The following is a 26974-nucleotide window of genomic DNA, read 5'->3' as shown; positions in this document are numbered from 1 at the left end:
TTACAGGCATGCACCACCATGCCCAACTACTTTTTGTATTTTTAGTAGAGACAGGGTTTTACCATGTTGGTCAGGATGGTCTCAAACTCCTGACCTCATGTGATCTGCCCACCTCAGCCTCCCGAAGTGCTGGGATTACAGGTGTGAGCCACTGTGTCCAGCCCCGGCCATTTCTTAAAAGATTAACATAAACCTACCAATACAACCCACCAACTCCACTCATAGATATCTACCCGAGAGAGAAAAATACATGTTCACCAAAAGACTGTATGTGACTATCCATAGCAGCTTTCTTCATAATGGCCAAATACTGGAAATAATCCAAATATTTTAACAATTGGTGAATGGATAAACAAAATGTGGCATATACAGTGAAATATTATTTAGTAAAAAGAAACATGATACAACATGGATAAACCTAAAAAAACACTAAGCTAGTGAAAGAAGCCAGATTTTACAATTGAAATGTGATGCCACCCATATAAAAACGTCAGAGAAGGCAGACCTGTAAACGGGAAGCAGATCAGCGGCTCCTGGGGCGGGGTGGGAGCAGGGCTGCGTGCAAACCTGCGATCCTAAACACAGTTCTACTGAGGTGTACTTTACATACCCTACAATTCATCAACTTTAAGCACACAATTTTTTAGTTTTAGTAAATTTATGGGGCTGTACAAATAATGGCACATTCTGTTTTAATATATTAGTCAAGCAGGTGGCATCTGTTGCCTGCTACCAAGTAGAAGACGGGGCACCCCTGCATCTTGTCTTGGAGTCGCCAAGGAAAACACACGTAGTCAGGCCCTGGCTGGAACAAACCTTTACTTACAGAGAGAGGAGACAGGACAGGATCAGCTCCAGTGATTGGCACCAGTCCCTGTGGCCAGTGGGTACCTCCAGGAAGACAAGGCAGGGCCCAGCCTGCAGGCCCCTCTCTTGTGTGACAGCAGGGGAGCCCGGTCCCATCCCTGCAATGGTGGGATCGGCCAGGTACCATATAACACACAGGATTAAGCAGGGCAGAGTCTGAATCAGGGAAAGATCTTCCCACACACATGGCAACAAGCCCCGCACAGGCTGCGAGGACCCTTAATCTTACGGGAAGGAAGCATTCCAGGCCCACAGCCTGTTCTCACATGGCAGACAGAGGATCAATAGCTGTATGTGTGAGACTGCCTTTTCCGACAATACTTATGAGTAAACTTCTTTGAATGACAGAAATGCTGAAAAGCCAGGTTGTGTTGATGGATTGCACAACTATAAATTCACTAGAGTCACTGAACTGTTAAAACAAACAAACCAATACCTATCTATGGCATAAAAGTCAGGATGCAGTTACCCTTGTCTTGGGGGTAGGGAGTGATGGTGGCTATAACTACACCTGCACACCCTAAGGACCACCTGGGCTCTGACCCAGCTGCTGGCCACATGGGTGTGTATCTGTGCACTTCATGTACGTTAAACTTCAACTCAAATTTTATATAAAAATATTTTTCTGGCTGAGGGCAGTGGCTCATGCCTGTAATCCCAGCACTTTGGGAGGCTGAGGCAGGTGGTTCACCTGAGGTCAAGAGTTCGAGACCAGCCTGATCAACATGGTGAAACCCCCGTCTCTACTAAAAACACAAAAATTAGCCAGGCATGGTGGTGGACACCTGTCGTCCCAGCTACTTGGGAGGCTGAGGCAGGAGAATCGCTTGAACCCAGGAGGTGGAAGTGGCAGTGAGCTGAGATGACCAAAGCAAGACTCTGTCTCAAAAATAATATATGTATTTTTTTTACCAGCATGGGCAACATAGCAAGACCTCATCTATACAAAAAATTTAAAAAATTAGCCAGGGGTGGTGGTGTGCACCTGTAGTCCCCATTACTGGGGAGAGGCTGAGGCAGGAGGATCATGTGTGCCCGAAAGTTGGAGCTGCAGTGAGCCATGATCACACCAGTGCATTCAGCTTGGTCAAGAGAGTGAGGCCCTGTCTCTAAAAATAAATAAATGATGGAAAATATTTTTATATAAAAGAAAATGAAGAGAGAAAATTAAAACTGGCCTTTCTCACAATTTCTAAAACAGCTATATATACCTTTTTTAAACTGCTTATTAAACTAAAAGAAACCAACCCAAAAGGCATAGGAAGGAGAGAAGTGTCACCATGATACCAGATGCCACCTACTCTCACACAGCTCCAGGTCCCAGGCAAGGAAGGACCAGGCCCTGGCCTGGGAGACTGGCTCTGGGGCAGGAGCACAGGATTGGGTAGGTGGAATGCTAGCTTCTCCTCCACCACCACTCCCACTCATGTTGGCCTTCCCGGGGCCCTCAAGCTGCCTTGGGCTCATGGGCTACACCAAGAGGAGCCCTTGCCTCTGCATTCTGGTTTAGCCCATGGAGAGTCCAGCAAGAGGTAAGAGACAAGGGAGTGAGGTAAGGATGCTCCTTCTCTCACCTCCCCTACACAGGGGCTCAAGAGAGGCCCAGCTCCGTAAGGCCCAGTCCTGCAGGCCACATTCCCCCCATCCCTAAGGCACCCACTGAAAATGGTGGGCAACACATTACCCACCGTGGCTTCCCATGCCCTGCCCACGCTGTCTGCAATGATCCCTTCAAGGGACGTACAAACACAGGACAGGAGTGCTGCTCTCCACAAGAAGAGTGTGTCTGCATTTTGATGCCTCCCAGTGCTGTCTCCAGCACTGGCACTCCACTTCGGGTGATGGACATGTCATACTGCCTACACAATTCAAAACAGCCACGATCAAGGCAGCTGAGAAAGTCGACTGGGAAGGAAAGAAGCCCACATCATTGCACAGCTTACCCTAAAAGCTTCTGACGGGCATTATCCTGAAGCTGCGCAACTCTCTCTGGCCCAAGATACTTGCATCCATTTGGTCTGTCACAGACTAGCTTGTTAACAGCCGCCCTGAGAATATTAACCTGTAAATAAACAGCAACATAAACACTCATATGGCTCCACCGTAACTGAATTTCATCTCATGTTAAACAATCCATAGCATTCAGGGTGAGTATTCTCTACCATCAATATGGTTTATCCACTTGCCTTCTGAAGGCATCTGGACTGCTCTCAGCTTTTAGCAATTATGAATAAAGTTGCATTTGACATTCACATATAAGTTCTATATGAATGCTAGTTTTCAAATATCTTGAATAAATACCTACAGATGGGATTCCTGGGTCATACGGTAGATGCAGGCTTCACTTCACATGAAACTGTCTTCTAAAATAGAGTAACTAATCTGCGTTCCCAACAGCAATGAACAAAAGGTCCCCAGTCCCCCTGCAGCACATCCTTGCCATTGCTGGTTCCCATCAGGTTTTGGACTTTTGCCATTCCAATAGGTACGTGGTGGTATCTCATGGGAGTCTTCATTTGCATTTTCTTAATGACATGGGCTTAGCATCTTTTCATGTGTCTATTGCTACCTGTGTTTTAACTGTGTTGCTTGTTTTCTTAGAATTGAGTTTTCAAAGTTCCTTACGTATTGTGGATACAAGTTACGTATCAGATAGGCACTTTGTAAATATTTTCTCCTAGTGTGCACCTTGTCTTTCCTTCCTCTTAAGAGGATCTTTTACAGAACAAAAGTTTTTAATTTCGATAAATTCTAACGTATCAATTTCCCCTTCACAGATTCTGCTTTGGGTGTTGTATTTACAAACTCATGCCACACCCAAAGTCACACCGATTTTCTGAATTTGCTCGTAGACCTTTAATCGTTTTACATTTTCCCATTAGGTCTACGGCTTAAGGAGTATTTTCAAGCCCATAAGCCCCTTCCTGTGACCGGGCAATCACAACTTAACAGCTGCAGAGACAACACCGACACCTGCCCCCAGATCATCAGCAGCTGTCTCCTCAGCTCCTCCTGCCCCCTCCCCGTCCCTTCAGTGTGGTGTGTCAACCACACCTGTCTCATGGAACTTCTAAGAAAGAAAGGTGATTGAGTACTTAGAGAGTAGCATTTCTCTATTTGTGGTGAAGGATCAGTTTTGATTTTCCTACTTTGTAAAATGCAACAAAAATAAATGACTGTAACAATGAAAGATTTTTAATGTATACAATATGAGCCCACATTTCTCATTATTAGATTCAAATGACATACAAGTACTTTGTGCACTTGTTACAGCTTCCCGTCTACCTCTGCCATCTCGCCCCAGAGCTACTGTGGTGCCCAGACAATGCTGCAAGCAGCTCAGCTCCAGGCCTCCACTCAGCATGGTCCCAGGGCTAGGAGAAGGGCAGGGGGCAGAACCTTGTGTCCTCGTTTCTCATTCCAAGTCAGGAAGTGGAACTAGCAAAGATGTTTTTGGAGAGAGACCCACAGCAGCCCTATGGCCCTGCTGTGGTTTAACTGATTGCCCAGAAAAGCTTACTATGATATGGAATGAGGGATTCAGAGAGCACCATCTATCAGGAAGCTACTTTTCACAGGAAAGATACGTCAAATTGCAAGTTGAGGAGCAGTCCTCCAGGAGGGCGACCCCAGGAGGTACAAGGAATGTGGGCATCTCCAGGACCAAAGGTCTGCACCACAAGCTCCATGGCAGACTCTGCACTCACTGTCAGGTAAGCAAAACCAGAGATGGGGTTTTGGCGCCATGATGCTGCGCCGCCCTTACCTCGACAACGTCCTCCACACTGAACTGAACATCAAATGCAAGCTCCATGTCATGCTCAGGCAGTATGGGGGCCCCTGTAGTTGGATTCCACCCCAAACCACAAAGGGCTCCAGTGTAGCATTTGCCATCGGGATCGATCCTAAATGGAATGTTTTCAGAAGACTACATTATTTCAGAATTGTTACACTACGTGTTTTACATGTAAAACTTGACCAATACAATTATCCTGAATTCTGCCAGCCCTAGTACAGCTATTAATTTCATTTGTACATTTTTTCTGCCAGTTTTTACAATAGAAATATATAGGTATAAAATATATATTTATAAGGATAGTATTTTTATTAATACTTAATACTTAATTTTTATTAATACTTTATTAAGTTTCTAATATGGTAGATAAGATAATGAAAAGAGTATTTTATCAAGAATGGGGTTTCTTTCCCCCTACCTTCAGATTCCTTCCATGGGTTAAATTCTTACTAGGGAGATTTCTGGAGAAAGGGCTACACACATATTTATGACTTGTGAAACAAGTCTAGCGCTTAGCTTAGTAAAAGCCTAAAAAAGTCTGTTCTACCTTCTAATCCTAAAACAATGGTGCACAAAGTTTTGTATCCCAGTTTTATCACCACCTTCCTCTGAGCACTGACACGCCCTGTCACTTTTATCACTCCCTAAATCTGTTAGCCTCTCCATTGCTGCTGCCATCAGCTTGGTCCAAGTCACCACCATTTTTAACCTGAACTTGGTAACAAATTTCTGACCAATTCCCCATCTCTTACTCCTGCTACTTCCTATCTTGTTTCCATAGCACACACAGGGGTAGCTTTTCAGAACAAATCCAATAATATTACTCCCTTGCCTAAGGCGTCTCAGTAGTTTCCAACCACACTGGATTACAGCAGGCCTACAAGCCACAGTATGACCCCGGCTCCGCTCGGCTATTCTGAGTCATCTCAGGCGCACCTCACCTGCCAGGCTCCAGCTCCTCTGGCTTCCTGTGGGCCTCTCTCAGCCTAAGAGCACAGATCCCTCCTACCCTCTCCTGAGATAGGCCCTTCCTCCCACACCTCCTCCCGTCTCCCTCACAGAGCCCCCCAGAGCACTCTGCCCACCAGTTCTCATTTCCAGGCATTGTTATGGGCAGGGCCTCAGCTCAAATAGGTTCAATAAGTAAGTATGCAATAAACAAACAGATATTCATATTGAATGCCTTTTAAAATATTTTCCTAATTTTGACATTTAGTCAATTCAGATTTTTTCCCATTATCTACACCAATTAGTTTTTTCCAGCTTTACTGGAGCATAACTGACAAAAATTATAAATATTTAAGATGCACATGATGGCATTTTTTGTTTTATTTGAGACAAGGTTTCACTGTCATCCAGGCTGGAGTGCAGTGGTGTGATCTTGGCTCACTGCAGCCTCAACGTCCTGGGTTCAATGACCTTCCTGCCTCAGGCTCCTGAGTAGCTAGGATTACAGGAGCGAGCCCCCATACCCAGTGACTACAATTTTTTAAAACTATGAAATAGTTCATAAACACGCTGTTGTAAGCCACACAGAATGTTAGTATACAGTATGGCAGACTATATCTTCCAAAGATGGCGACCCTAGCAGCTCTCACCTCCTTCCTGTTCTTACAATGGGAAGCAGACACCTTCCAGCAATGAACTGGGTTGGTGATTCTGCACCTTCCGTCTAGATGCAACTGTGACTACGGAAAACTCACACCGTGTGGCTTCTGCAGCTACGTTACAAAAGGTGACACAATCTTGGTGATCTGCTTAGGCTTTGTGTCTCCACCCAAATCTCATCCTGAATTGTAGTTCCCATAATTCCCATGTGTCACGGGGAGGGACCCTCTGGAAGGTAATTAATCATGAGGGTAACCACCCTCTCATGATCTAGTGATGGTGAGTGAATTCTCAGAAGATCTGATTTTTTTTTTTAATGTATTCATTTTACTTTAGGTGCATACTATATCTGGCATTTCTCCCCATGTTATCCCTCCCCACCCTCCCCTTCCTCCCCACCCCCTGCTGTCTCTCCCCTACCTCACCCCCCAACTGCCCCCAGTGTGTGATGCTCCTCTCCCTGAGTCCACATGTTCTCGTTGTTCAACATCCACCTATGAGTGAGAACATACGGTGTTTGGCCTTCTGTTCTTGTGTCAGTTTGGTGAGAATGATGGTTTCCAGATTCATCCAAGTCCCTACAAAGGACACGAACTCATCAATTTTTATGGCTGTGTAGTATTCCATGGTGTATATGTGCCACATTTCCTTTGTCCAGTCTATCATTGTTGAGCATGTGGGTTGGTTCCAGGTCTTTGCTATTGTACACAGGGCTGCAATGAACATAGGTGTGCATGTGTCTTTATAGTAGAACGATTTATAGTTCTTTGGGTATATACCCAGTAATGGGACTGCTGGGTCAAATGGAATTTCTGTTTCTAGGTCCTTGAGAAATTGCCACACTGTCTTCCACATTGAACTAATTTACACTCCCACCAACTGTGTAAGAGTGTTCCTATTTCTCCACATCCTCTCCAGCATCTGCTGTCTCCAGATTTTTTAATGATCGCCATTCTAACTGGCATGACATGATATCTCAGTGTGGTTTTGATTTGCATTTCTCTAATGACCAGGGATGATGAGCATTTTTTCATATGTTTGTTGGCCTCATATATGTCTTCTTTTGAAAAGTGTCTGTGCGTATCCTTCACCCACTTTTGAATGGGGTTTTTCTTTCTTGTGTATCTGTTTTAGTTCTTTGTAGATTCTGGATGTTAGCCCTTTGTCTGATGGGTAGATTGCAAAAAATTTTTTCCATTCTGTTCATTGCCAATTCACTCTAATGATGGTTTCTTTTGCTATACAGAAGCTCTGGAGTTTTAATTAGATCACATTTGTCTATCTTGGCTTTTATTGCCATTGCTTTTGGTGTTTTAGTCATGAAGTCCTTGCCTATGCCTATATCCTGGCTGGTTTTGCCTACGTTTTCTTCTAGTGTTTTTATGATGTTAGGTTTTATGTTTAAATCTTTGATCCATCTGGAGTTAATTTTAGTGCAAGGTGACAGGTAGGGGTCCAGTTTCTGCTTTCTGCACATTGCTAGACAGTTTTCCCAACACCATTTATTAAACATGGAGTCATTTCCCCATAGCTTGTTTTTGGTGGGTTTGTCAAAAATCAGATGGTTGTATATGTGTGGTGTTTCTTCTGGGGCCTCTGTTCTGTTCCATTGGTCTATGTCTCTGTTTTGGTACCAGTACCATGATGTTTTGATTACTGTAGCCTTGAAGTATAGTTTGAAGTCTGACAGTGTGATGCCTCCAGCTTTGTTCCTTTTGCTTAGGATTGTCTTGGCTATGAGGGCTCTTTTTTGGTTCCATATGAAGTTTAAAGTGGTCTTCTCCAGTTCTGTGAAGAAGGTCATTGGGTATCTTGATGGGGATAGCGTTGAATCTATAGATTACTTTGGGCAGTATGGCCATTTTCACGATATTGATTCTTCCTAACCATGAGCATGGAATGTTTCTCCATCTGTTTGTGTCCTCTCTTATTTCCTTGAGCAGTGGTTTGTAGCTCTCCTTGAAGAGGTCCTTTACCTTCTTTGTTAGTTGTATTCCTAGGTATTTTATTCTCTTTATAGCAATTGTGAATGAGAGCTCGCTCTTGATTTGGCTGTTTGTCTGTTATTGGTATACAGGAATGCTTGTGATTTCTGCACATTGATTTTGTATCCTGAGACTTTGCTGAAGTTGCTTATCAGTTTGAGAAGATTTTGGGCTGAGATGATGGGGTCTTCTAGATATACAATCATGTCATCTGCAAATAGAGACAGTTTGATTTCCTCCTTTCCTAATTAAATACCCTTTATATCTTTTTCTTGCCTGATTGCTCTGGCTAGAACTTCCAATACTATGTTGAATAGGAGTGGTGAGAGAGGGCATCCTTGTCTACTAATGCCTGATTTCAAAGGGAATTCTTCCAGCTTTTGCCCGTTCAGTATGATATTGGCTGTAGGTGTGTCATATACAGCTTTTATCATTTTATGGTATGTTCCATCAATATCTAGTTTATTGAGGGTTTTTAGCATGAAGGGCTGTTGAATTTTATAGAAGGCCTTCTCTGCATCTATTGAGGCAATCATGTGGTTTTTGTCTTTGGTTCTGTTTATGTGATGGATTACATTTATGGATTTGCGGATGTTGAACCAGCCTTGCATCCCCGGGATGAAGCCTACTTGGTCGTGATGGATAAGCTTCTTGATGTGCTGTTGCCATCTGTTTGCCAGTATTTTATTGAAGATTTTTGCATCGATGTTATTTATGGATATTGGCCTGAAGTTTTCTTTTTTAGTTGAGTCTTTGCCTGGTTTTGGTATCAGGATGATGCTGGTCTCATAAGTTGTTAGGGAGGATTCCCTCCTTTTGTATTGTTTGATACAGTTTCAGAAGGAATGGAACCAGCTCCTGTTTGTACGTCTGGTAGAATTTGGCTGTGAACCCATCTGGACCTGGACTTTTTTTGGTTGGTAGGCTATTGATTGCTGCCTCTACTTCAGCCCTTGTCATTGGTCTATTCAGGGTTTCAACTTCCTCCTGGTTTAGTCTTGGTAGACTACAAGTGTCTAGGAATTTATCCATTTCTTCCTAGTTTACTGGTTTATGTGAGTAGAGCTGTTTGTAGTAATCTCTGATGGTAGTTTGTATTTCTGTGGAATCTGTGGTGATATTCCCTTTATCGTTTTTTATTGCATCTATTTGATTCTTCTCCCTTTTCTTTTTTATTAATCTGGCTAGTGGTCTATTTTGTTGATCTTTTCAAAAAGCCAGCTCCTGGATTTATTGATTTTTTGAAGGGTTTTTTGTGTCTCTATCTCCTTCAGTTCTGCTCTTAGTTATTTCTTGTCTTCTGCTAGCTTTTGAGTTTTTTGATCTTACTCCTCTCGCTCTTTCAATTTTGATGATAGGGTGTCAATTTTAGATCTTTCCTCTCTTCTCTGGATAGGCATTTATTGCTATAAATTTCCCTCTCAACACTGCTTTAAATGTGTCCCAGAGATTCTGGTAAGTTGTGTCTTCATTCTGGTTGGTTTTGAAGAACATCTTTATTTCTGCCTCATTTCATTGTTTATCCAGTCGACACTCAGAGCAAGTTGTTCACTTTCCAAGTGGTTGTGCAGGTTTGAGTGTGTTTCTTAATCCTGAGTTCTAGTCTGATTGCACTGTGGTCTGATAGACTGTTTGTTATGATTTCTGTTCTTTTGCATTTGCTGAGGAGTGATTTGCTTCCAATGATGTGGTCAATTTTAGAGTAAGTGCAATGTGGTACTGAGAAAAATGTATATTCTGTGGATTTGGGGTGGAGCGTTCTGTATATGTCTATTAGGTCTGCTTGGTCCAGCTCTGCATTCAAGTCCTGGATATACTTGTTAATTTTCTGTCTCATTTATCTGTCTAATATTGACAGTGGAGTGTTGAAGTCTCCCACTATTATTGTGTAGGAGTCTAACTCTCATTTTAGGTCATTAAGAACTTGCTTTATGTATCTGGGTGCTCCTATGTTGGGGGCGTATATATTTAGAATAGTTAGCTCTTCCTGTTGGATTGATCCTTTTACCATTATGTAGTGTCCTTCTTTGTCTCTTTTGATCTTTGTTGGTTTGAAGTCCATTTTATCAGAGACTAGGATTACAACCCCTGCTTTTTTTTGTTCTCCATTTGCTTGGTAAATCTTCTTCCATCCCTTTATTTTGAGTCTACGTGTGTCTTTGTACATGAGATGGGCTTCCTGAATACAGCAGACCCATGGGTTCTGACTTTTTATACAGTTTGCCAGTCTGTGTCTTTTGACTGGGGCGTCTAGGCCATTTACATTCAATGTTAATATTGTTATGCATGAATTTGATCCTGCCATTTTGTTACTGGCTGGTTTTCTTTCCCATTAGTTGATTCATTTTCTTCATTGCATTTTTGGTCTTGGCCAACTGGTTTGCTTTTGCAGTGACTGGTACTTGTTCCTTTCCATGCTTAGTGTTTCTTTCAGGAGCTCTTGTAGGACAGGTCTGGTGGTGACAAAATCTCTCAATAATTGCTTGTCTGTAAAGGATTTTATTTCTCCTTCACTTACAAAGCTTAGTTTGGCTGGATATGAGATTCTGGGTTGAAAGTTCTTTTCTTTAAGGATGTTGAATATTAGGGCCAGGCGCGGTGGCTCACGCCTATAATCCTAGCACTTTGGGAGGCCGAGACGGGTGGATCACGAGGTCAAGAGATCGAGACCATCCCGGTCAACATGGTGAAACCCCGTCTCTACTAAAAATACAAAAAATTAGCTGGGCATGGTGGTGCGTGCCTGTAATCCCAGCTACTCAGGAGGCTGAGGCAGGAGAATTGCCTGAACCCAGGAGGCGGAGGTTGCGGTGAGCTGAGATCGCGCCTTTGCACTCCAGCCTGGGTAACAAGAGCGAAACTCCGTCTCAAAAAAAAAAAAGGATGTTGAATATTGGCCCCGACTGTCTTCTGGCTTGTAGGGTTTCTGCCGAGAGATCTGCTTTATGTCTGATTGGCTTACCTCTGTGAGTGACCTGACCTTTCTCTCTGGCTGCCCTTAGCATTTTTTCCTTCATTTCAACCCTGGTGAATTGGACAATTATGTGCCTTGCTCTTCTTGAGGAATATCTTTACGGAGTTCTCTGTATTTCTCACTGTCTTGCTAGGCTTGGGAAGTTCTCCTGGATAATATCCTGGAGCGTGTTTTCCAGCTTGGATTCATTCTCCCCATCATATTCAGGTACACCAATCAAGTGTAGATTAGGTTTTTTCACATAATCTCATATTTCTTGAAGGCTTTGTTCATTTCTTTTCACTTTTTTCTCTTGTCTTGTCTTCTCTTTTTATTTCATTGAGTTGATCTTCAATCTCTGATATCCTTTCTTCTGCTTGATCGATTTGGCTACTAAAACTTGTGTTTGCTTCACATAGTTCTCGTGCTGTGTTTTTCAACTCCATCAAGTTGTTTATGTTCTTCTCTAAGCTGGTTATTCTATTTAGCATTTCGTCTAACCTTATTTCAAGGTTTTTGGTTTTTTTGCATTGAGTTAGAATGTGTTCCTTTAGCTCTGAAGTTTGTTATTATCCACCTTCTGAAGCCTGTTTCTGTCAATTCGTCACACTTCGCGGTCAAGTTGTGATCCTGTGTTGCTGAGGAGTTGTGATCCCTTAAAGGAGAAGAGGTGTTCTGGTCCTTGATGGTTTCATCTTTTTTGTGCTGGTTTTTCCCCATCTTTGTGGATTTACCTGGCTGTCATGTCAGGCAGCTGCTTGATGAGGTCGCTTGTCTGCCTGTGGAGGCGCTACTGGGTTTCCATGGACTCCTTCAGGTTACTAGGGAAGCTTCCTGTGTCTTCTTTGTTTATACTGGGAGATTAGGCTCGCCTCTTCCACTGACCTGTAGGCGCTGCTGGGTTGTCAAGAATGCCGTCCCATTGCTACGTAGGCTTCCTGTGTTTTTTGTTAAAACATGTAGCCCAGTCCCACCCCTCTAGTGGTGGGTTGTGCCCTTCCTCCACTGGGCTGGATCATTCAGGGTTCATCTCAGACTGTGGCACTTGCTACGCAACCCACTAGAGTCAGAGCTTCAGCCCTCTGGGGTTTGTAGGGGAGGGTAGGGACCCACCCAGCCGCACCCAGCCATCTCCCCCTTTCAGCTTCCTCTTCTCCCCCCACCCCCCCACCCCCCACCCCGCTGTCATGGGGTAGGGAGATGCCCAGCTCCCTCTCCGTCCGGGTAGGGGGAGGGGGCCATAGCTCAGTCTGCAGGCTCTTATTCAACTCCGTGCTTGTAATTCCCAGCGCTTGACTGGCAAAGATCCCTTGTTCTGTGTACTGCTGAGGCTTTGGGGAAAGCGCTGTATCTGGACCAGAGTGCCAGAGGGGGGCCTCCGACTCGCCAGTCAGATGCACTTTCTGGGTGAAGCAGCACCCTCCCCGCCTCGGTCTGCCCTGAGTGGGCTTTGCTCACCATGGGACCAGCCCTGTTGCAATGTACCTGTTACCTCGGTTGGAGCTAGGAGATCTCTGAATATCTGCATCTCTCTTGCTGGGTGTTGTGCGCTGGAGTTGTATCTAATCAGCCATCTTAGATCTCCACTTGATCTGATGGTTTTATAAGGGGTTTTTCCTCTTTTTGCTCAGTACTTCTCTTTGCTGCCACTATGTGAAGAAGGATGTGTTTGCTTCCCCTTCCACCATGATTGTAAGTTTCCTGCAGCCTCCCCAGTCCTGCAGAACTGTGAGTCAATTAAACCTCTTTCCTTTATAATTTACCCAGTCTTGGGCATGTCTTTATTAGCAGTGTGAAAACAAACTAATATACTGGATGCAGTGGCTTACGCCTGTAATCCCAACATTTTGGGAGGCAGAGGCAGGTGGATCACTTGAGGCCAGGAGTTCGAGACCAGCCTGGCTAACATGGTGAAACCCCATCTCTACTAAAAATACAAAAATTAGCTGGCATGGTGGTGCACACCTGTAATCTCAGCTACCTCAGAGGCAGTGGTGGGAGGATCACTTGGAGGCAGAGGTTACCGTGAGCTGAGATGGTGCCACTGCATTCTAGCCTGGGTGACAGACTGAGACTCTATCTCAAAAAAAAAAAAAAAAGTAACAGCTGTCATCTGGCTCATTCTCAGGACTCTTGGCACCAACCCACGATGCTGAGGAAGCCCAAACTAGCCTACAGAGAGACCACTTCTGGAGGTCCTCATGGAGAGTAACTGAGGCCTCCAGCCAGCAGCAACCACCAGATGTGAGCCTGGACACCCACCTGCCTTCAAATCTTTCAGCTGGAGGCCCCAATGTAGGTAGCACAACAAGCCATCCCTGTGTGCCCTGACATAGTTCCTCACCCACAGAATCAAAGAAGGCTGCTGTAGCTCAGTCAAGTTTTGGGGTAATTTGTTTCTAGCCATAGTAGCTGGAACACCCAGTTAAACAGTGAAAGTCTCCTTTCAATCTACCCTCATTTGTTTTTTTTTTTTTAATTTTTGTGGGTACATAGTAAGTGTATATATTAATTGTTAAGTTTTAATTGATAGAACTTCTTGTTGTTGTTTAAAGATTACCCCAATCCTCTCATGCCTGTTCAGAAGCAACACCATCCCAGGGTTACAGCACTGCCCTCAACACGTGACTTATCCTCTAAACCACAGCCAGAATTTGGTAGTCTCCCCAATAGTAAAATCTGGCTCCAAGAACCAAGGGAAGGAGGTAAGTACAGTGTTCTCGTCACTGCACCAAGTAGAACATGTTCTCAGATGTCTACTCCCATCCTGGAGGTTCCAGGCTCTGCTACCATGGAGCATTCTGCTCTCCCAGGGAGGTAGCCTCCACAAGGTACACAATGATGATGCCACTGAATCTAGGCTGACACCATCAACTATTCCAACTGTTCAGGGAAAACACCTCGAGGAAGGGGCAGCAAGAGAAGTGAAGCACTCCAGGGACAGACGTGTGGTGGATCAGCTCCACAATGGAAGCAAAAGGAAATTTGGTACCAAGGTTCAGTCACCCTGAGTTACTGAGGGGCCAGTTACAAGTGAAGGTCACATGGCAGGAAGAACAGAGAGGAGACAAAACAGCAGCTAGGCCAGTCCACAGCCAGGTGCAAGGAAGAGACAGTGGCCTCCACTTACATGTCTCTGCTTACGAATGGGGGTTAACCACATATCCCCTTTCCTTTTTTAAATTAAAAATCAAGATAAAATTTTCTGTTTATCTTCCTTTCCTGCCACTATTATACAAAGAGTATGTTAGAGGTGGCAAAAAATGATCACTTAGTGGTAAAGTTTAATCAGTTGTGACAGGATAGTGACACACGTGGAGGGAGAACAGACTTTACTCAGAGACTGCGGGTTTCGTGTTTAACAAGGGGGGCCAGGACAGCCTCTAGCACAGCAGTCAGACACCCCCCCCAAACAGGAGACGAGTCCCATGCGGGTGTGCGTGAAGAGAGGTGGCTCACAAATGGAAGCAGACGGGCAAGGGTGCACGGCCTGGCAGTGGCTCTCAGGAGCTGTGGGCTCTAGAGGACAGCTACCCTCCGGAGCGTATCTAAGACACAGTGATGGGATCCCTGGGCCAGGTCTGTCCTGAAGATCCCCTCCTGCTTGCTGCAGAGAACTGAATATTCAAAGTGAAAGGAAAGGAGAATGCTCATCCCATATCAAACAGCTCTCATCTTCCAAAGTTTCTCAAAAACGATTGTTACTCAACAAATAAAAAAACAAAAAACAAAAAACCTCCAACCTGGGAGACAGAGTGAGACCCTGTCTAAAAAGAAAATAAAAAACAAACAACAAAACCAAACTTATATAACTACTCAGAGGCAGGCAGAGTTGGGAGGAAAATCCACCAGGCCCCTCTGCTGCCTTTCTGAAAGTCACCTAGTTCAGCCTATGGATTCAAAGACAACTAGTCTTAGGCACACTGTCACATAAACCATCCCAAATCTGGCTCATTTCAGTTAATTCAACAACATGAATATAAACCACCCGGCAAAGCACTGTGCATTGTTATATATAATCTTCTCCTATTAAGCTTCTGCTTTTTCCAGAAAGATGGTGTTTTAAATACCAAGTATGTCAGTATTTCTTGAACATCTACAACCTAAACACTTGCACTCTGGAGTTTGAAAAATAACACACCACATTATTCAAATTCTCAAAAGCTGGTGTTTAAAAGAGGTGAAGCAGGAGCTTTGTCTAGTTGACAAGGCAAGCGGGCCATCCACAGTGACAGGAGGGGAATGGAGCTACTTCTGTATTAGCCAAGTCTCAGGCCGGCATGTGCCCAGTGTGCTGTTTGCTCCTGAGATAATCCCACTTCTACGCATGGTTCCTCCACATCTGTCTCCCCCACAAGGGCTCTAAGATATCTGAATTTACAGAGATATTTATCACATCATTACTGCAAAATTAGACAGGCCAAATTTCAACAATTAAAGGTATACTAAATCCTTTAAGAACAAGAGCCGCTCAGAAACAAGTGCACGTATAAATAAAACAGGGTGGTATCTTTGTAAGTCATCATACACCCATTCAGTAATATATGATGCAATTATCAAAATGGATATTTACTAAGATATCATAATATCAAAAAACTCGATTTTTGTGGAAAAAGAATACAGCATAACAAGAATCTAAAATAAAAATAAAATGTGTACATACATATCAACTTAAAATAAGTATACTAAATATCGAAGTTTAAATCTATAAATTTTAAAATGTGTTAATTTTTCCCATTCAGCTTTTTCTAAGTTGTGTGTGTGTGTGTGTGTGCACGCGCGCACACAAGCGCGCGCATTTTTTTGAGATGGAGTCTCACACTATCACCCAGGCTGGAGTCCAATGGTGCAATCTCGGCTCACTGCAACCTCCACCTAGCAGGTTCAAGCGATTCTCCTACCTCAGCCTCCCAAGTAGCTGGGATTACAGGTGCCCACTACCATGCCTGGCTAATTTTTTATATTTTTTGTGGAGATGGGGTTTCACTGCGTTGGCCAGGCTGGTCTCGAACTCCTGACCTCATGATCTGCCCGCCTCAGCCTCCCAAAGTGCTGGGATTACAGGTGTGAGCCACCGCGCCCGGCAATAAGTAGCATATATTTTTATGAAAAAATATTGTTAAAACTGAAAAAAAAGCACTACACATTCTGAGATTGCACTATCAGATTCTGAACAGGTACAATGGCAGAGAGGACTGAGCAAACGGTGGGTCCCTCCACCTGCCTTGACTGAACTCAGCCCCCTAGGTCTATGGACCACCCCCCATGCTCACCAGCTGACTAGAAAAGAAGAAAAGGGTAGCTTTCCATGCCCCCGACTCCTGAAGTGCTACCAGGCCTCTACTGCAGTCTTGTCATGGCCATTTCCATCCTGCCCAGCAGAATGTGGGTTCCTAAAGCCCAAATATTACTCCTTTTCTAGCCACCCCGCCCCCGCTCCACTAAAGCCCAGGTTAGTGGTTTCCCCACAGGGAATGCTCTGTCAATCCCTAGTGTGCAAACAACACCTTACAAAGCGGCAGCCCCCACTGTGAGGGTGCCTCCAAGAGCTCTGCCATATCATCACACACTCGTCTCTATCAAACTCTCTGGGAGAAATCCTGGCTTAATCATGGCACTAAGAAGAGCCACAATCTGCTGGCAATCTGCCTTCTAATCTCATGGTTACCACAAGAAGCAGGACTGATGGGTTCTTGTTCCCAACTGGTCACCAGAAAACTTGGAATCACATTCACCGCCCATTAACAATGGCATGTCCATCACCATGACATTTATTTTCAGCCTCATTCCTAGCTCCTCCATTGTAAATTTTGCCCCACTTTTGCCTCAAGCTCCTAGGTGACACTGTATGTACCTTTACAAGCTTTTTGAGCTTCTTTCGAAATCAGCCCAAGTGTAAATATATCTATAACAATACAGGATTCACTCCAAGCAGCAAGACCTGCTATGGTCAGCTTCCATAAAGGCTTTCTTTCCAAACAGAGCAAGGAGAGGCACCCATTTTTCGCACCCAGGTTCTTATTTTACAAAGCCCACAGAAAAGATGGACGCCCATACCTTAACTCCATCACTGGTGCGAATAACATGCTGAGGAGAGCCGGGAGGCCAGGGATGGGAGGCATCAGAGAAGTTTCTCTCAGCAGCATCGTAGATCCTGTTCAAGTCACGCTCAGTCAACGCGGGGCACTAACTCGCACTGCTCAGGGTGGTGTTCCCTCCCAGCCCGCTCCCACTCATCTGCAGGCATCCCCTCCTCTGCCGAGTCTGCCCTGTCCCCACAGGCCCACCCCAATAGTAAAGGACTCCCTGTTCTCTGTTCCCACAGCACGTTACAGAGACACTCCACTATGGTGCTTAGGCTTTTACCCCACTTGGGGATAACTCTATTTGGTTACTCTTTGCATCAGGCTATTGGGTTTTTCCCAGAGCCAAGAGCTTGAATGTATTCTACTTTGAAGCCAAGCAGGGTGGAAGGAATGAAAGATCCAGGAGTCAATTATTAATACTTCCCACATCCTTGTATAAAAGGAAAAGTGAGAATGTTCCACTGCTTAAACTCACACCAGCCAAAGCACTCAGAAAATGGCCTAAAAGAACAGCAGGAAGTGTAGATTTGTCCATCAGTTATAGGATAAATTGTTCCTAGTAGCTGAAGTCAGGGTAAAGAAAAAAAGAGAGGACAAGGTATGAAGAGAAGCCTTAAATTACCGGTCGTGTTGATGGACAGGGAAGCCGCAACCAGCATCCTCTGGTGCAGGTCTTCAGGGGCATCACTGATAATGACAGAGTTGATGCTCTCCTTCTCAATCCAAACACACCTAAAAGGCAGGAGCACCAGGACATGGAGTGACTGATCCACCAACCAGGCAATGTGCTCTGCCAACTCACAAGCAACCCATTCCAAAAACACAAATGGGCAACCGCGATGACAGATGGGAAGAAATATTTAACTCCTCACTCTCCTGCACATCTCCTTTCACTGGACCACCTTTTCACACAGGAGTCCTCAAGCTGGTCCTCAGCTCTCTTTTCTCTCTACTCCTTCCTGCGTGATGCCAACCACTCCTTGGCTTAGGAACCACCCACACGCTGTGGATGACTGAACCTCTACCTCTGCTCGAGACCCTCTGTCCTGCACTGCCAACCCATAGGGGCCATCACCTGCATCCTGGCAGAGGAAACTGAGTGTGGCCCACCTCACAGTTCCTCCATCACCTCTCAGCAGAAGCCTGCCACAGTCCCAGCAAGGGCACCCTTTATTCTTCCTGTTCCCTCATCACTGACTCTAATGCAGCTCCAGCCTTCTGCTTCCGCTTTGAAAGCGCTGGTGAAGCTGCTTCTGTACCTCCTGCCATAGACTCAGTCTCCCATCTTCCCACCCTGGATTACAGCAGGGACCAGCCTCAGAAGCATGTTCCTGCCTGAGATCTTTCTATTCTGAAATCCAATGCTGGCTTCACACTAGGGCTCCTGAGACTGTAAGCACAGGCAGTTCCACAGCGGCCTTGTGGAAATGCAGGCTGGTTTGTAAGGCCCAAGGGGACCTGAGCATCTGCATTTCCAATGCGCTCCCGGGAGGACATTTTGAGAAGCCAAGGCTTACCCAAAGGCATCATTCTAAAATGCACACAGTAAGGCTCATCAACCCTTTCAGGATGAAGTCTACAAAGCTTGCCCTCATCTGCCACAAGCTCTGCATCGCCCTTCCCCCTACCCAATTCTCCAATCATACTAAACTTACTTGAGTTCCTCACATGTGCAAAGTCTGAAGCTCGGACCTATGCACTTGCCAGTGGAGCCACCCTCATCCCACCTCCCCTCTCTTCCTCCAACGCCTGCACCTTGGCTGATGCCTCTGCATCCACCAAGCCTCAGATTTCTCTGGAAAAGCTCCATGGTCTTCCAAGGGTGGCTGGCACCCACTAGATACTTTCATGATGTTCTGTGCCCTCATCAAGAGCCCTATCACCCTGTATTGTTGTTACCAACTTCCCCTACGTCTCCCCAATTGGATCCATAATGTTCACGAAGACAAACAACCGCTTCTCGTTCACTACTGTTTGCTCCAAACCACACACTGCTCCTGACACACAGTGGGCACTCACAGCTTTGCTGGATAACAATTGTAACAAGAACAGAAAAAAAAATGTAGTCTCTGATAAAAGATATGTCTTATGTAGAACGGCTTTCACATGAGAGAGAGAATACCTCAAATCAGGAGCTGGCAGAGAATGAGAGGTTAGAAAAGATAACACATTCCAACAGTTTAGATATAAAGATACATTATTTTCTGATGAGGTCTATAAATAGAAAAGCAGAGAAAAAAAATTCATGGAAAACTGCAATTCATCATACCTGAATTTGGATATTCTGGTCAAGCTATGGCACCTCAGCTCATAAGGGTTAAAAGGCCCGTGAAGTATCACCTGCGTGCACAAAATGCAGGAAGCGTCACCAACAAACAAGACAGCACCTAACATGAACTTTTAAAACGCAAAAGTCAGCTCAATCTTCAAAGAAAAAAAGACATCTCATTCATAACGTCCTCACGATTCAGTCAAGAAAAAGTGCCTTAAAGAAGGTATTTTTCTGGGATGTAGCTGATTCTCTTCAATGATTTCACTAACATTCCTCGATATATATGTTTAAGAAAGCCTTTGAACAACAACAACAAAAATCACTGACAAATAATTTAGTAAAAATACTATTATTTCAATTGCAGCAGATCCACGCAGGTGCATAGGCAGACCTGAGCCCACACAGCCAGAGGCTGGGGAAACAGAGTGGAGTCCCTGAACCAGGGGACATCCCAGCCAGCCCTATTCTCCAAGCAGGCGGGTAGCACCAGCTCCAACGGCCAGCCAGGGAGTCCAAGGCTGGGGCCAGTCCTCTGAGTTCACTCGCTGTGTTTCCTTCAGTCTGACAAAAAAGCAGGTGTCAGGACGGTTTAAAAAAAAAATAACTAGTCAAAGCTTCTCTCTAAACCCCACTAAACACTAAACTCTAGGGTTTTTTCTTATTATAATAGGATCCATTATGAGAAAAGTAACAGCATTAAAAACCAGAAAAGAAAAAACCACCACGACGACTGACTACAACTCCTAGCATATAAATGTAGAATGACACTAAGCTTTTAAATTATATTTTAAAACTCCTACAATCACCTTATAGCCTGGAGTACCCAGTTTATTGGAAGAAAAGCTCTCTAACAAAATCCGGATGAGGTATTTCTCGTCGTCTTTCACGGGAGTGGGCACAGAGCCATCTGTCATGTTTTCTACTGACTTGGAAAAGAGGCCCTTGAGAACTTCATGGCTTTGCTGAACAAACAAGAAAAGTTTGTTTTGTTTAAAAAAAAAAAAAAAAGATTACAAGCACTTTCTTCCAAACTAATCAAAATATTTCATAGGCACAGTCTTACTCTGATTTCTATGTCATTAATTAAAGTATAGGGAAATAATGTTATCAAGTTCATTTTAAGAGTCAAACAAAAGAAATAAGAAAAGACTTAGAACCTTATTTCTTCAAACAAAAGAAATCAGACAGCCTTTGTGACATTTAGCCGTTAGAGAATTTAAGAGAAATAAACTTTTTTTACAGTTTTTACAGTTTTTTGGGTTTTTTGAGACAGAGTCTCACTCTTGTCATCCAGGCTGGAGTGCAGTGGTGCAATCTCAGCTCACTGCAACCTCTGCCTCCTGGGTTCAAGCAATTCTCCTGCCTTAGCCTTCCGAGTAGCTAGGATTATAGGTGCCCACCACCACGCCAGGCTAATTTTTGGAATTTTCAGTAGAGATGGGGTTTCACCCTGTTGGTCAGGCTGGTCTTGAACTGCTGACCTCAGGTGATCCGCCCACCTAGACCTCCCAAAGTGCTGAGACTACAGGTGTGAGCCACCACACCCAGCCTACAGTTTTTTTTAATTTTCTTTTTTCTTCTCTTACTATCATTCCCAAGAAAGAAACATTTTTACAGGACTTTTTAATATATAAAATTTTGGTTTTACACTGGAAATATTAACATAATTTCCTGAAGTGTTTTTATACAAATTAAATACAGAATTTAACCAGCGCTCTGGCTAACATTTTGCTAGACTGTCCTTTCCTGATTCCCAGCACTCTTCACTCCCAGCAGAAATAAGAGGAGTAAAATAAAGGACCTTCAACATCGATTTCAAAAATGGCCTCTCTCAACTGATGCAGAAAAAGCACTTGATAAAATTCAACATTACTTCAAGATAAAAAAAATTCTCAGCGAATTAAGTATAGAATAAACATACCTCAACACAAGAAAGGCCATACATGACAAACTCACAGCAAACATCATACTAGAGGGAAAAGCTGACATCTTTTCCTCTAAGAACTAAAACAAGACATGGATGCCCACTTTTACCATTTATATTCAACATAGTACTGGAAGTCCTAGCCAGAGAAATCAGGCAAGAGGAAGAGAAGAAAAGATATCCAAATTGGAAAACAGCAAGTCAAAATGTCCCTCTCTGCAGATAATATGATCTTGTATATAGAAAAATCTAAAGACTCTACCAAAAAACTCTTAGAGCCAATAAATGAATTCAGACAAGTTGCAGGATACAGAAATCAGCATACAAAAATCAGTAGCATTTCTATACACCAATAACTAGCTAAAAAAAGACATCAAGAAAGCAATCCCATTTACAATACCTACAAAAATAAAATGAAATACCTAGGAATAAAATGAAAACTACAAAATACCAATTAAAGTAACTGAAGAGGACACAAACAAATAAGACATCCCATGTTTATGAACTGGAAGAATTTATATTGCTAAAATGACCATACTATCCAAAGCAAGCTACAGATTCAATACAACTCCAATCAAAATACCAATGACATTCTTCACAGAAATAGAAAAAACAATCCTAAAGTTCACATGGAACCATAAAAGACCCCAAAAGCCAAAGCAATCCTGAGCAAAAAGAACAAAACAAGAGGCATCATGGTACCCGACTTAGAAACACACTACGAAGCTATGGTAACCATAACAGTATTATACTGGCATAAAAACAGACACACAGATGACCAATAGAACAGAACAGAGAACCCATAAACAAAGCCACACATTTACAGACAACTGATTTTCAACAAAGCCTCCAAGAACATTCACTGGGGAAAGGATAGTCTCTTCAATAAATGGTGCTGGGAAAACTGGACATTCAAATGCAGAAGAGTAAAACTAAACTCCTATCTCTTGCCATATATAAAAATCAACTCAAAATGGGTTAAAGACTTAAATGTAAAATCTAAAACTATAAAAACTACTAGAGGAAAACAAGGAGAAGTACTTTAGCAGACTGATCTAGGCAAGGATTTTATGGCCAAGACTTCAAAAGCAGAGGGAACAAAGAGCAGACAAATGGAACTATATTACACTAAAACCTTCTGCATAGTGAAGGAAACAAACAACAGAATGAAGAGACAACGCAGAACAGGAGAAAATGTTTGCAAACTACTCATCCGACAAAGGACTAATATCCAGAATATACAAGGAACTCAAAGAGCAAAAAAGCAAATAATCCAATTAAAAAATGGGCAAAGGATCTGAATAGACATTTCTTAAAAGAAGACAAAGAGGCCAGGTGCCTGTAATCCCAGCACTTCGGGAGACTGAGACAGGCAAATCACCTGAGGTCAGGAGTTCAAACTAGCCTGACCAACATGGAGAAACCCTGTCTCTACTAAAAATACAAAATTAGGCTAGGCGAGGTGGCTCACACCTGTAATCCCAGCACTTTGGGAGGCCGAGGTGAGTGGATCATCTGAGGTCAGGAATTCAAGACCAGCCTGGCCAACATGGTGAAATCCCATTTCTACTAAAAATAACAAACAAACCAAAAAAAGGCCAGGTGTGGTGACAGATGCCTGTAATCCCATCTACTCAGGAGGATGAGGCAGGAAAATCACTTGAACCCAGGAGGCAGAGGTTGCAGTGAGCCAAGATCGTACCACTGCACTCTAGCCTGGGTGACAGAGTGAAACTCCATCTCTCTATATACATATATGTATTTTGTATACACACACAAAATTAGCCGGGTATGGTGGTGCATCCCTGTAATCCCAGCTACTCGGGAGGCTAACGCAGGAGAATCACTTGAACCTGGCAGGCAGGTCAGTTGCAGTGAACTGAGATCACATCATTGCACTCCAGCCTGGGCAACAAGAGTGAAACTCTGTCTCAAAAAAAAAAAAAAAAAGACATACAAATAACCAACAAATATATGGAAATTATCAACAACACTAATTATCAGGGAAATTCAAATCAAAACCATAATGAGAGATATCATCTTACCCTAGTTCGAATGGCTATTATCAAAAAGACAAAGTAAATGCTGGTAAGGATGCTAAGAAAAGGGAATTCTTATATACTCTTGGTGGGAAGGTAAATTATTACAGTCTTTATTGAAAACAGTGTGAAGGTTACTCAAAAAACTAAAAACAGCAGGAACATACAATCCAGCAACCCCACTACTGGGTATTTATCCAAAGGAAAGGAAATCAGTACATCAGAGATATCCGTACCCCCAGGATGACTGCAGACTGGTCACAATAGTCAGGATATGGAACCAACCTAGGTGTCCGTCAACAGATGAATGGATAATCAAAATATAGCATATACAAAATAAAATACCATTCAGCCACCAAAGGAAAAAATCCTATCATTCTTGGCAACATGGTTGAGCCTGGAGGACGGTATGTCAAGCAAAATAAGTCAGACACAGAAAGATAAACATGACATGTTCTCACTTATGTGTGGGAGCTAAAAAAAAAAATTGAACTTATGGAAATGGAGAGTAGGACTGTGGGTATTAGAGGCTAGGAAGGACAGGGGAAGGGGAGGACAGAGAGAAATTGGTTAACAAACACAAAATTACAGCTAGACTGGAGGAATAAGTTCTTGGGGTCAGTATGGCTACCTATAATGTGTATTTTCAAAAAGCAGAAGAAAGGTCTTCTATGTTTACAACACAAAGAGATAATATCTGACGGGACAGATTTGCTAATCAACCTCAATTGATCATTACACATTATATACACATATCAAAATATCATTCTATATCCCATAAAGATGTACAATTATTGTGTGTCAACTGAAAAAGGAAAAAAGTGGCCTCTCAAATGTGCAGATCATGAAAAATAACTCTAACACTAATTTCGAAAGAAATCGTTGAAAGAAGTTTTGAAATGCTTGAAATATTTGAAATATTTTATTAACTACTTCCATTAGGGAGATAAATCTTGGAATCCATTTTTAAAACTCCTCATATATAGAACGTTTTCAAATCTATCCTAAGAAGATAAAAAGCTGAATAGGAGGCTGGGTACAGTGGCTCACACTTGTAACCCTAGTCCTTTGAGAGGCTAAGGCAGGAGGATCCCTTGAGCCCAGGAGTTTGAGACCAACCTGGGTGACACAGGGAGACCCTGTCTCTACTTAAAAAAAAAAAAACTAATTTTTAAAAAGAAATAAAAAAGCTAAATAGGAGACCAACAAAAACAATACCCAGCCACCATAATTTTGTCTCAGAGAAATCTAGAAGACATTTAAATTGGTGCCACTAGTCTTAACACAAGTACAGCACAGCAAATGGTGAAGAGGAACACTGTCTGCCTCCTCCTATCTCAGTGTCCACAGAGGAAGGAAAGCCCGCCCCATTTTCTCACACAAACACGTGCTCCAGCAAGGGCAACAGCACACACCTTGGACTCATAGGACTCCTCCGTGAGCTCAGCATAGCCCTGCCGGATGAGGACGTCTCTTACGTTGATAGCATCCTGGACCCCCGAGTACTGGTACGCATCCACATGCAGGACGTTGTGCACCACAGAGAAGACCTTCACAAGAAGGGTGCAGCCGCTCACCAGAGAGGCAAACCACTGGCTGGCCCCGTCACTCCAGTGCTCGCCACAAACAAGAGACTTTGCCGATGGTCTCATTTTGCAAATCTTAAATTCCAAAGCCTACAGGACAGAAGGGCACAGCTCAAATAGCTTTATAAATGAGCAAAACACTCATCCCAAATACCACTGAAAACAGACCTTGTTCAGCTATCTTCAACAGTGTTCTCATAAAAGTCCTAATAAAACCAATTTGGGGTGGTGAGAACTTCCTAAAGAAGCTTGACTATGCTTTTTAACAATAACGATGAACATTTAGAATAATTTTTAGGTTGTCTTCGTACTGATGGTAAGGGCATGTGTGACTATGTCTCTGGCCTACCTAAAAAGTCTGTCTGGTTTTAACATAACCAGAAAACTTAGAAACAGTATTAGAAAATACTACTGGATTAAAACAGCAACTTTATTTTTTTTGCTAAATCTGAAACCTTTTACATATGTTTTGAAAAGCAGAAACCAAATTTGGTTAGTGTGACAAAACAAGTCCCTTCTCTGTCCTAGGCCTTAGCTCCGCTATCTGCAAGTCGAGGCGGGGCACCACAGGACCCTGGAATCCTATCTAGCATTCAGCATTCATTCACTAGAGTCTTCTCTATCTTACCTGGAAAGGAAGTTCAAGAAATTGACAGGGAATCTCCATCAAAAGATGTAGATCTACATGAGACCTATTGCCATAATCTACAAAGAATACCTAAAAAATAAAGCAAGGATACAGTTTAATATGGGGTCAAAAACAATGTCCTACCTGAGCAATAGCAATAGAGCAGTCTGCTCCAATCCTACAGTTATAGAGTTCTTAGAGTAACCTGAGCTTAAATCCACATATCAATGAGGGAAACAGACTACTTTGCTAACCGTAATTATTTTAAATTTAATTTCCACCTATAATTATAAAAGATATTTGATAAACTGCTGTATGTCTGTCTCATTTCCCTTCCAGTGACTCGTTACAGAAAAACATACCTCAGCAGAATTTCCAGAAACATAAAGGACTTGAGCCCTAAAGTAGCTTTGTTTGCCAAAAACAGCAAAAGGTGCCAGACAGACCAAGTCTGGATGTGGGTGAGTGGGCAAGGGCATCAATGTCAGTTGGTTGATTTCAGCAGTAAGCTTTTTCAGAATCTCTGCGTTTTTCTCATCAATCCTATATCCCCAAAAGTGTCCCACTTCAACCACCTAAAAAGGAAGAGGAGGAGCGGAGATGAAATATAGAAAGGACTTTCGTTAAGGAGGAAAATGAGCTTGAATTAGAGCTGACACCCTACGCTGCACCACATCTCAGCAGCATGCTCCTTGGAACGTAAGTATTCTATAGGTTTTTAATAGGTGTTTGTAAGACAAAAAGAGGGGGTCCCCTGGTAAACTCAGGTAAGGAAATGTGTGAAAGATATTCTTTCCTTGGAGGTACAAGACTCATTCTCACATAAAGGTTCTGAGATCATACAATCATTTCAGTCAGGCACAGCGGCTCACACCTGTAATCCCAGTACTCTGGGAGGCAGAGGTGGACAGACCACTTGAGGTCAGGAGTTCGAGACCAGCCTGGCCAATGTGGTGAAACCCCTTATCTACTAAAAGCACAAAAATTAGTTGGGCATGGTGGCACACACCTGTAATCCCAGCTACTTGGGAGACTGAGGCAGGACAATCGCTTGAACCAAGAAGGCAGCCGTTGCACTGAGCAGATATTGCACCTCTACACTCCAGTTTGGGTGACACAGCAAGACTCTGTCTCAAAAATATACGTACTTTTTTTCCCTCTAACATGTATCTTGTTAAATCTGATTATTTCAGCATTTTAAATGTACTTGATATTTTAAAAATTAACTTT

At 43.2% G+C, this 26974-nt stretch overlaps 1 protein-coding gene across 1 annotated transcript in view; it reads right to left on the bottom strand.

Annotated features, from left to right (window-relative positions):
- TDRD9 (tudor domain containing 9) overlaps positions 1–26974 on the bottom strand; it is a 139357-nt gene that overhangs the window by 6750 nt on the left and 105633 nt on the right. The window contains exons 26-34 of the mRNA XM_064374513.1: positions 26107–26319; positions 25745–25834; positions 24946–25206; positions 20374–20529; positions 19565–19635; positions 17918–18027; positions 17267–17363; positions 4634–4772; positions 2811–2929 (exon numbers count right to left, since the gene is read on the bottom strand). Coding sequence (XP_064230583.1) covers positions 2811–2929; positions 4634–4772; positions 17267–17363; positions 17918–18027; positions 19565–19635; positions 20374–20529; positions 24946–25206; positions 25745–25834; positions 26107–26319 — 1256 coding nt within the window. The remainder of the gene's footprint in view (positions 1–2810; positions 2930–4633; positions 4773–17266; positions 17364–17917; positions 18028–19564; positions 19636–20373; positions 20530–24945; positions 25207–25744; positions 25835–26106; positions 26320–26974) is intronic.

The sequence above is a fragment of the Aotus nancymaae genome, unplaced genomic scaffold (genome assembly GCF_030222135.1).
Source record: "Aotus nancymaae isolate 86718 unplaced genomic scaffold, 86718_ANA_hifiasm-v0.15.2.pri h1tg000011l, whole genome shotgun sequence".
NCBI lineage: Eukaryota > Metazoa > Chordata > Mammalia > Primates > Aotidae > Aotus > Aotus nancymaae.
Note: the sequence above shows the minus strand (reverse complement) of the source record. Positions and strands in the feature narration are given on the sequence as shown.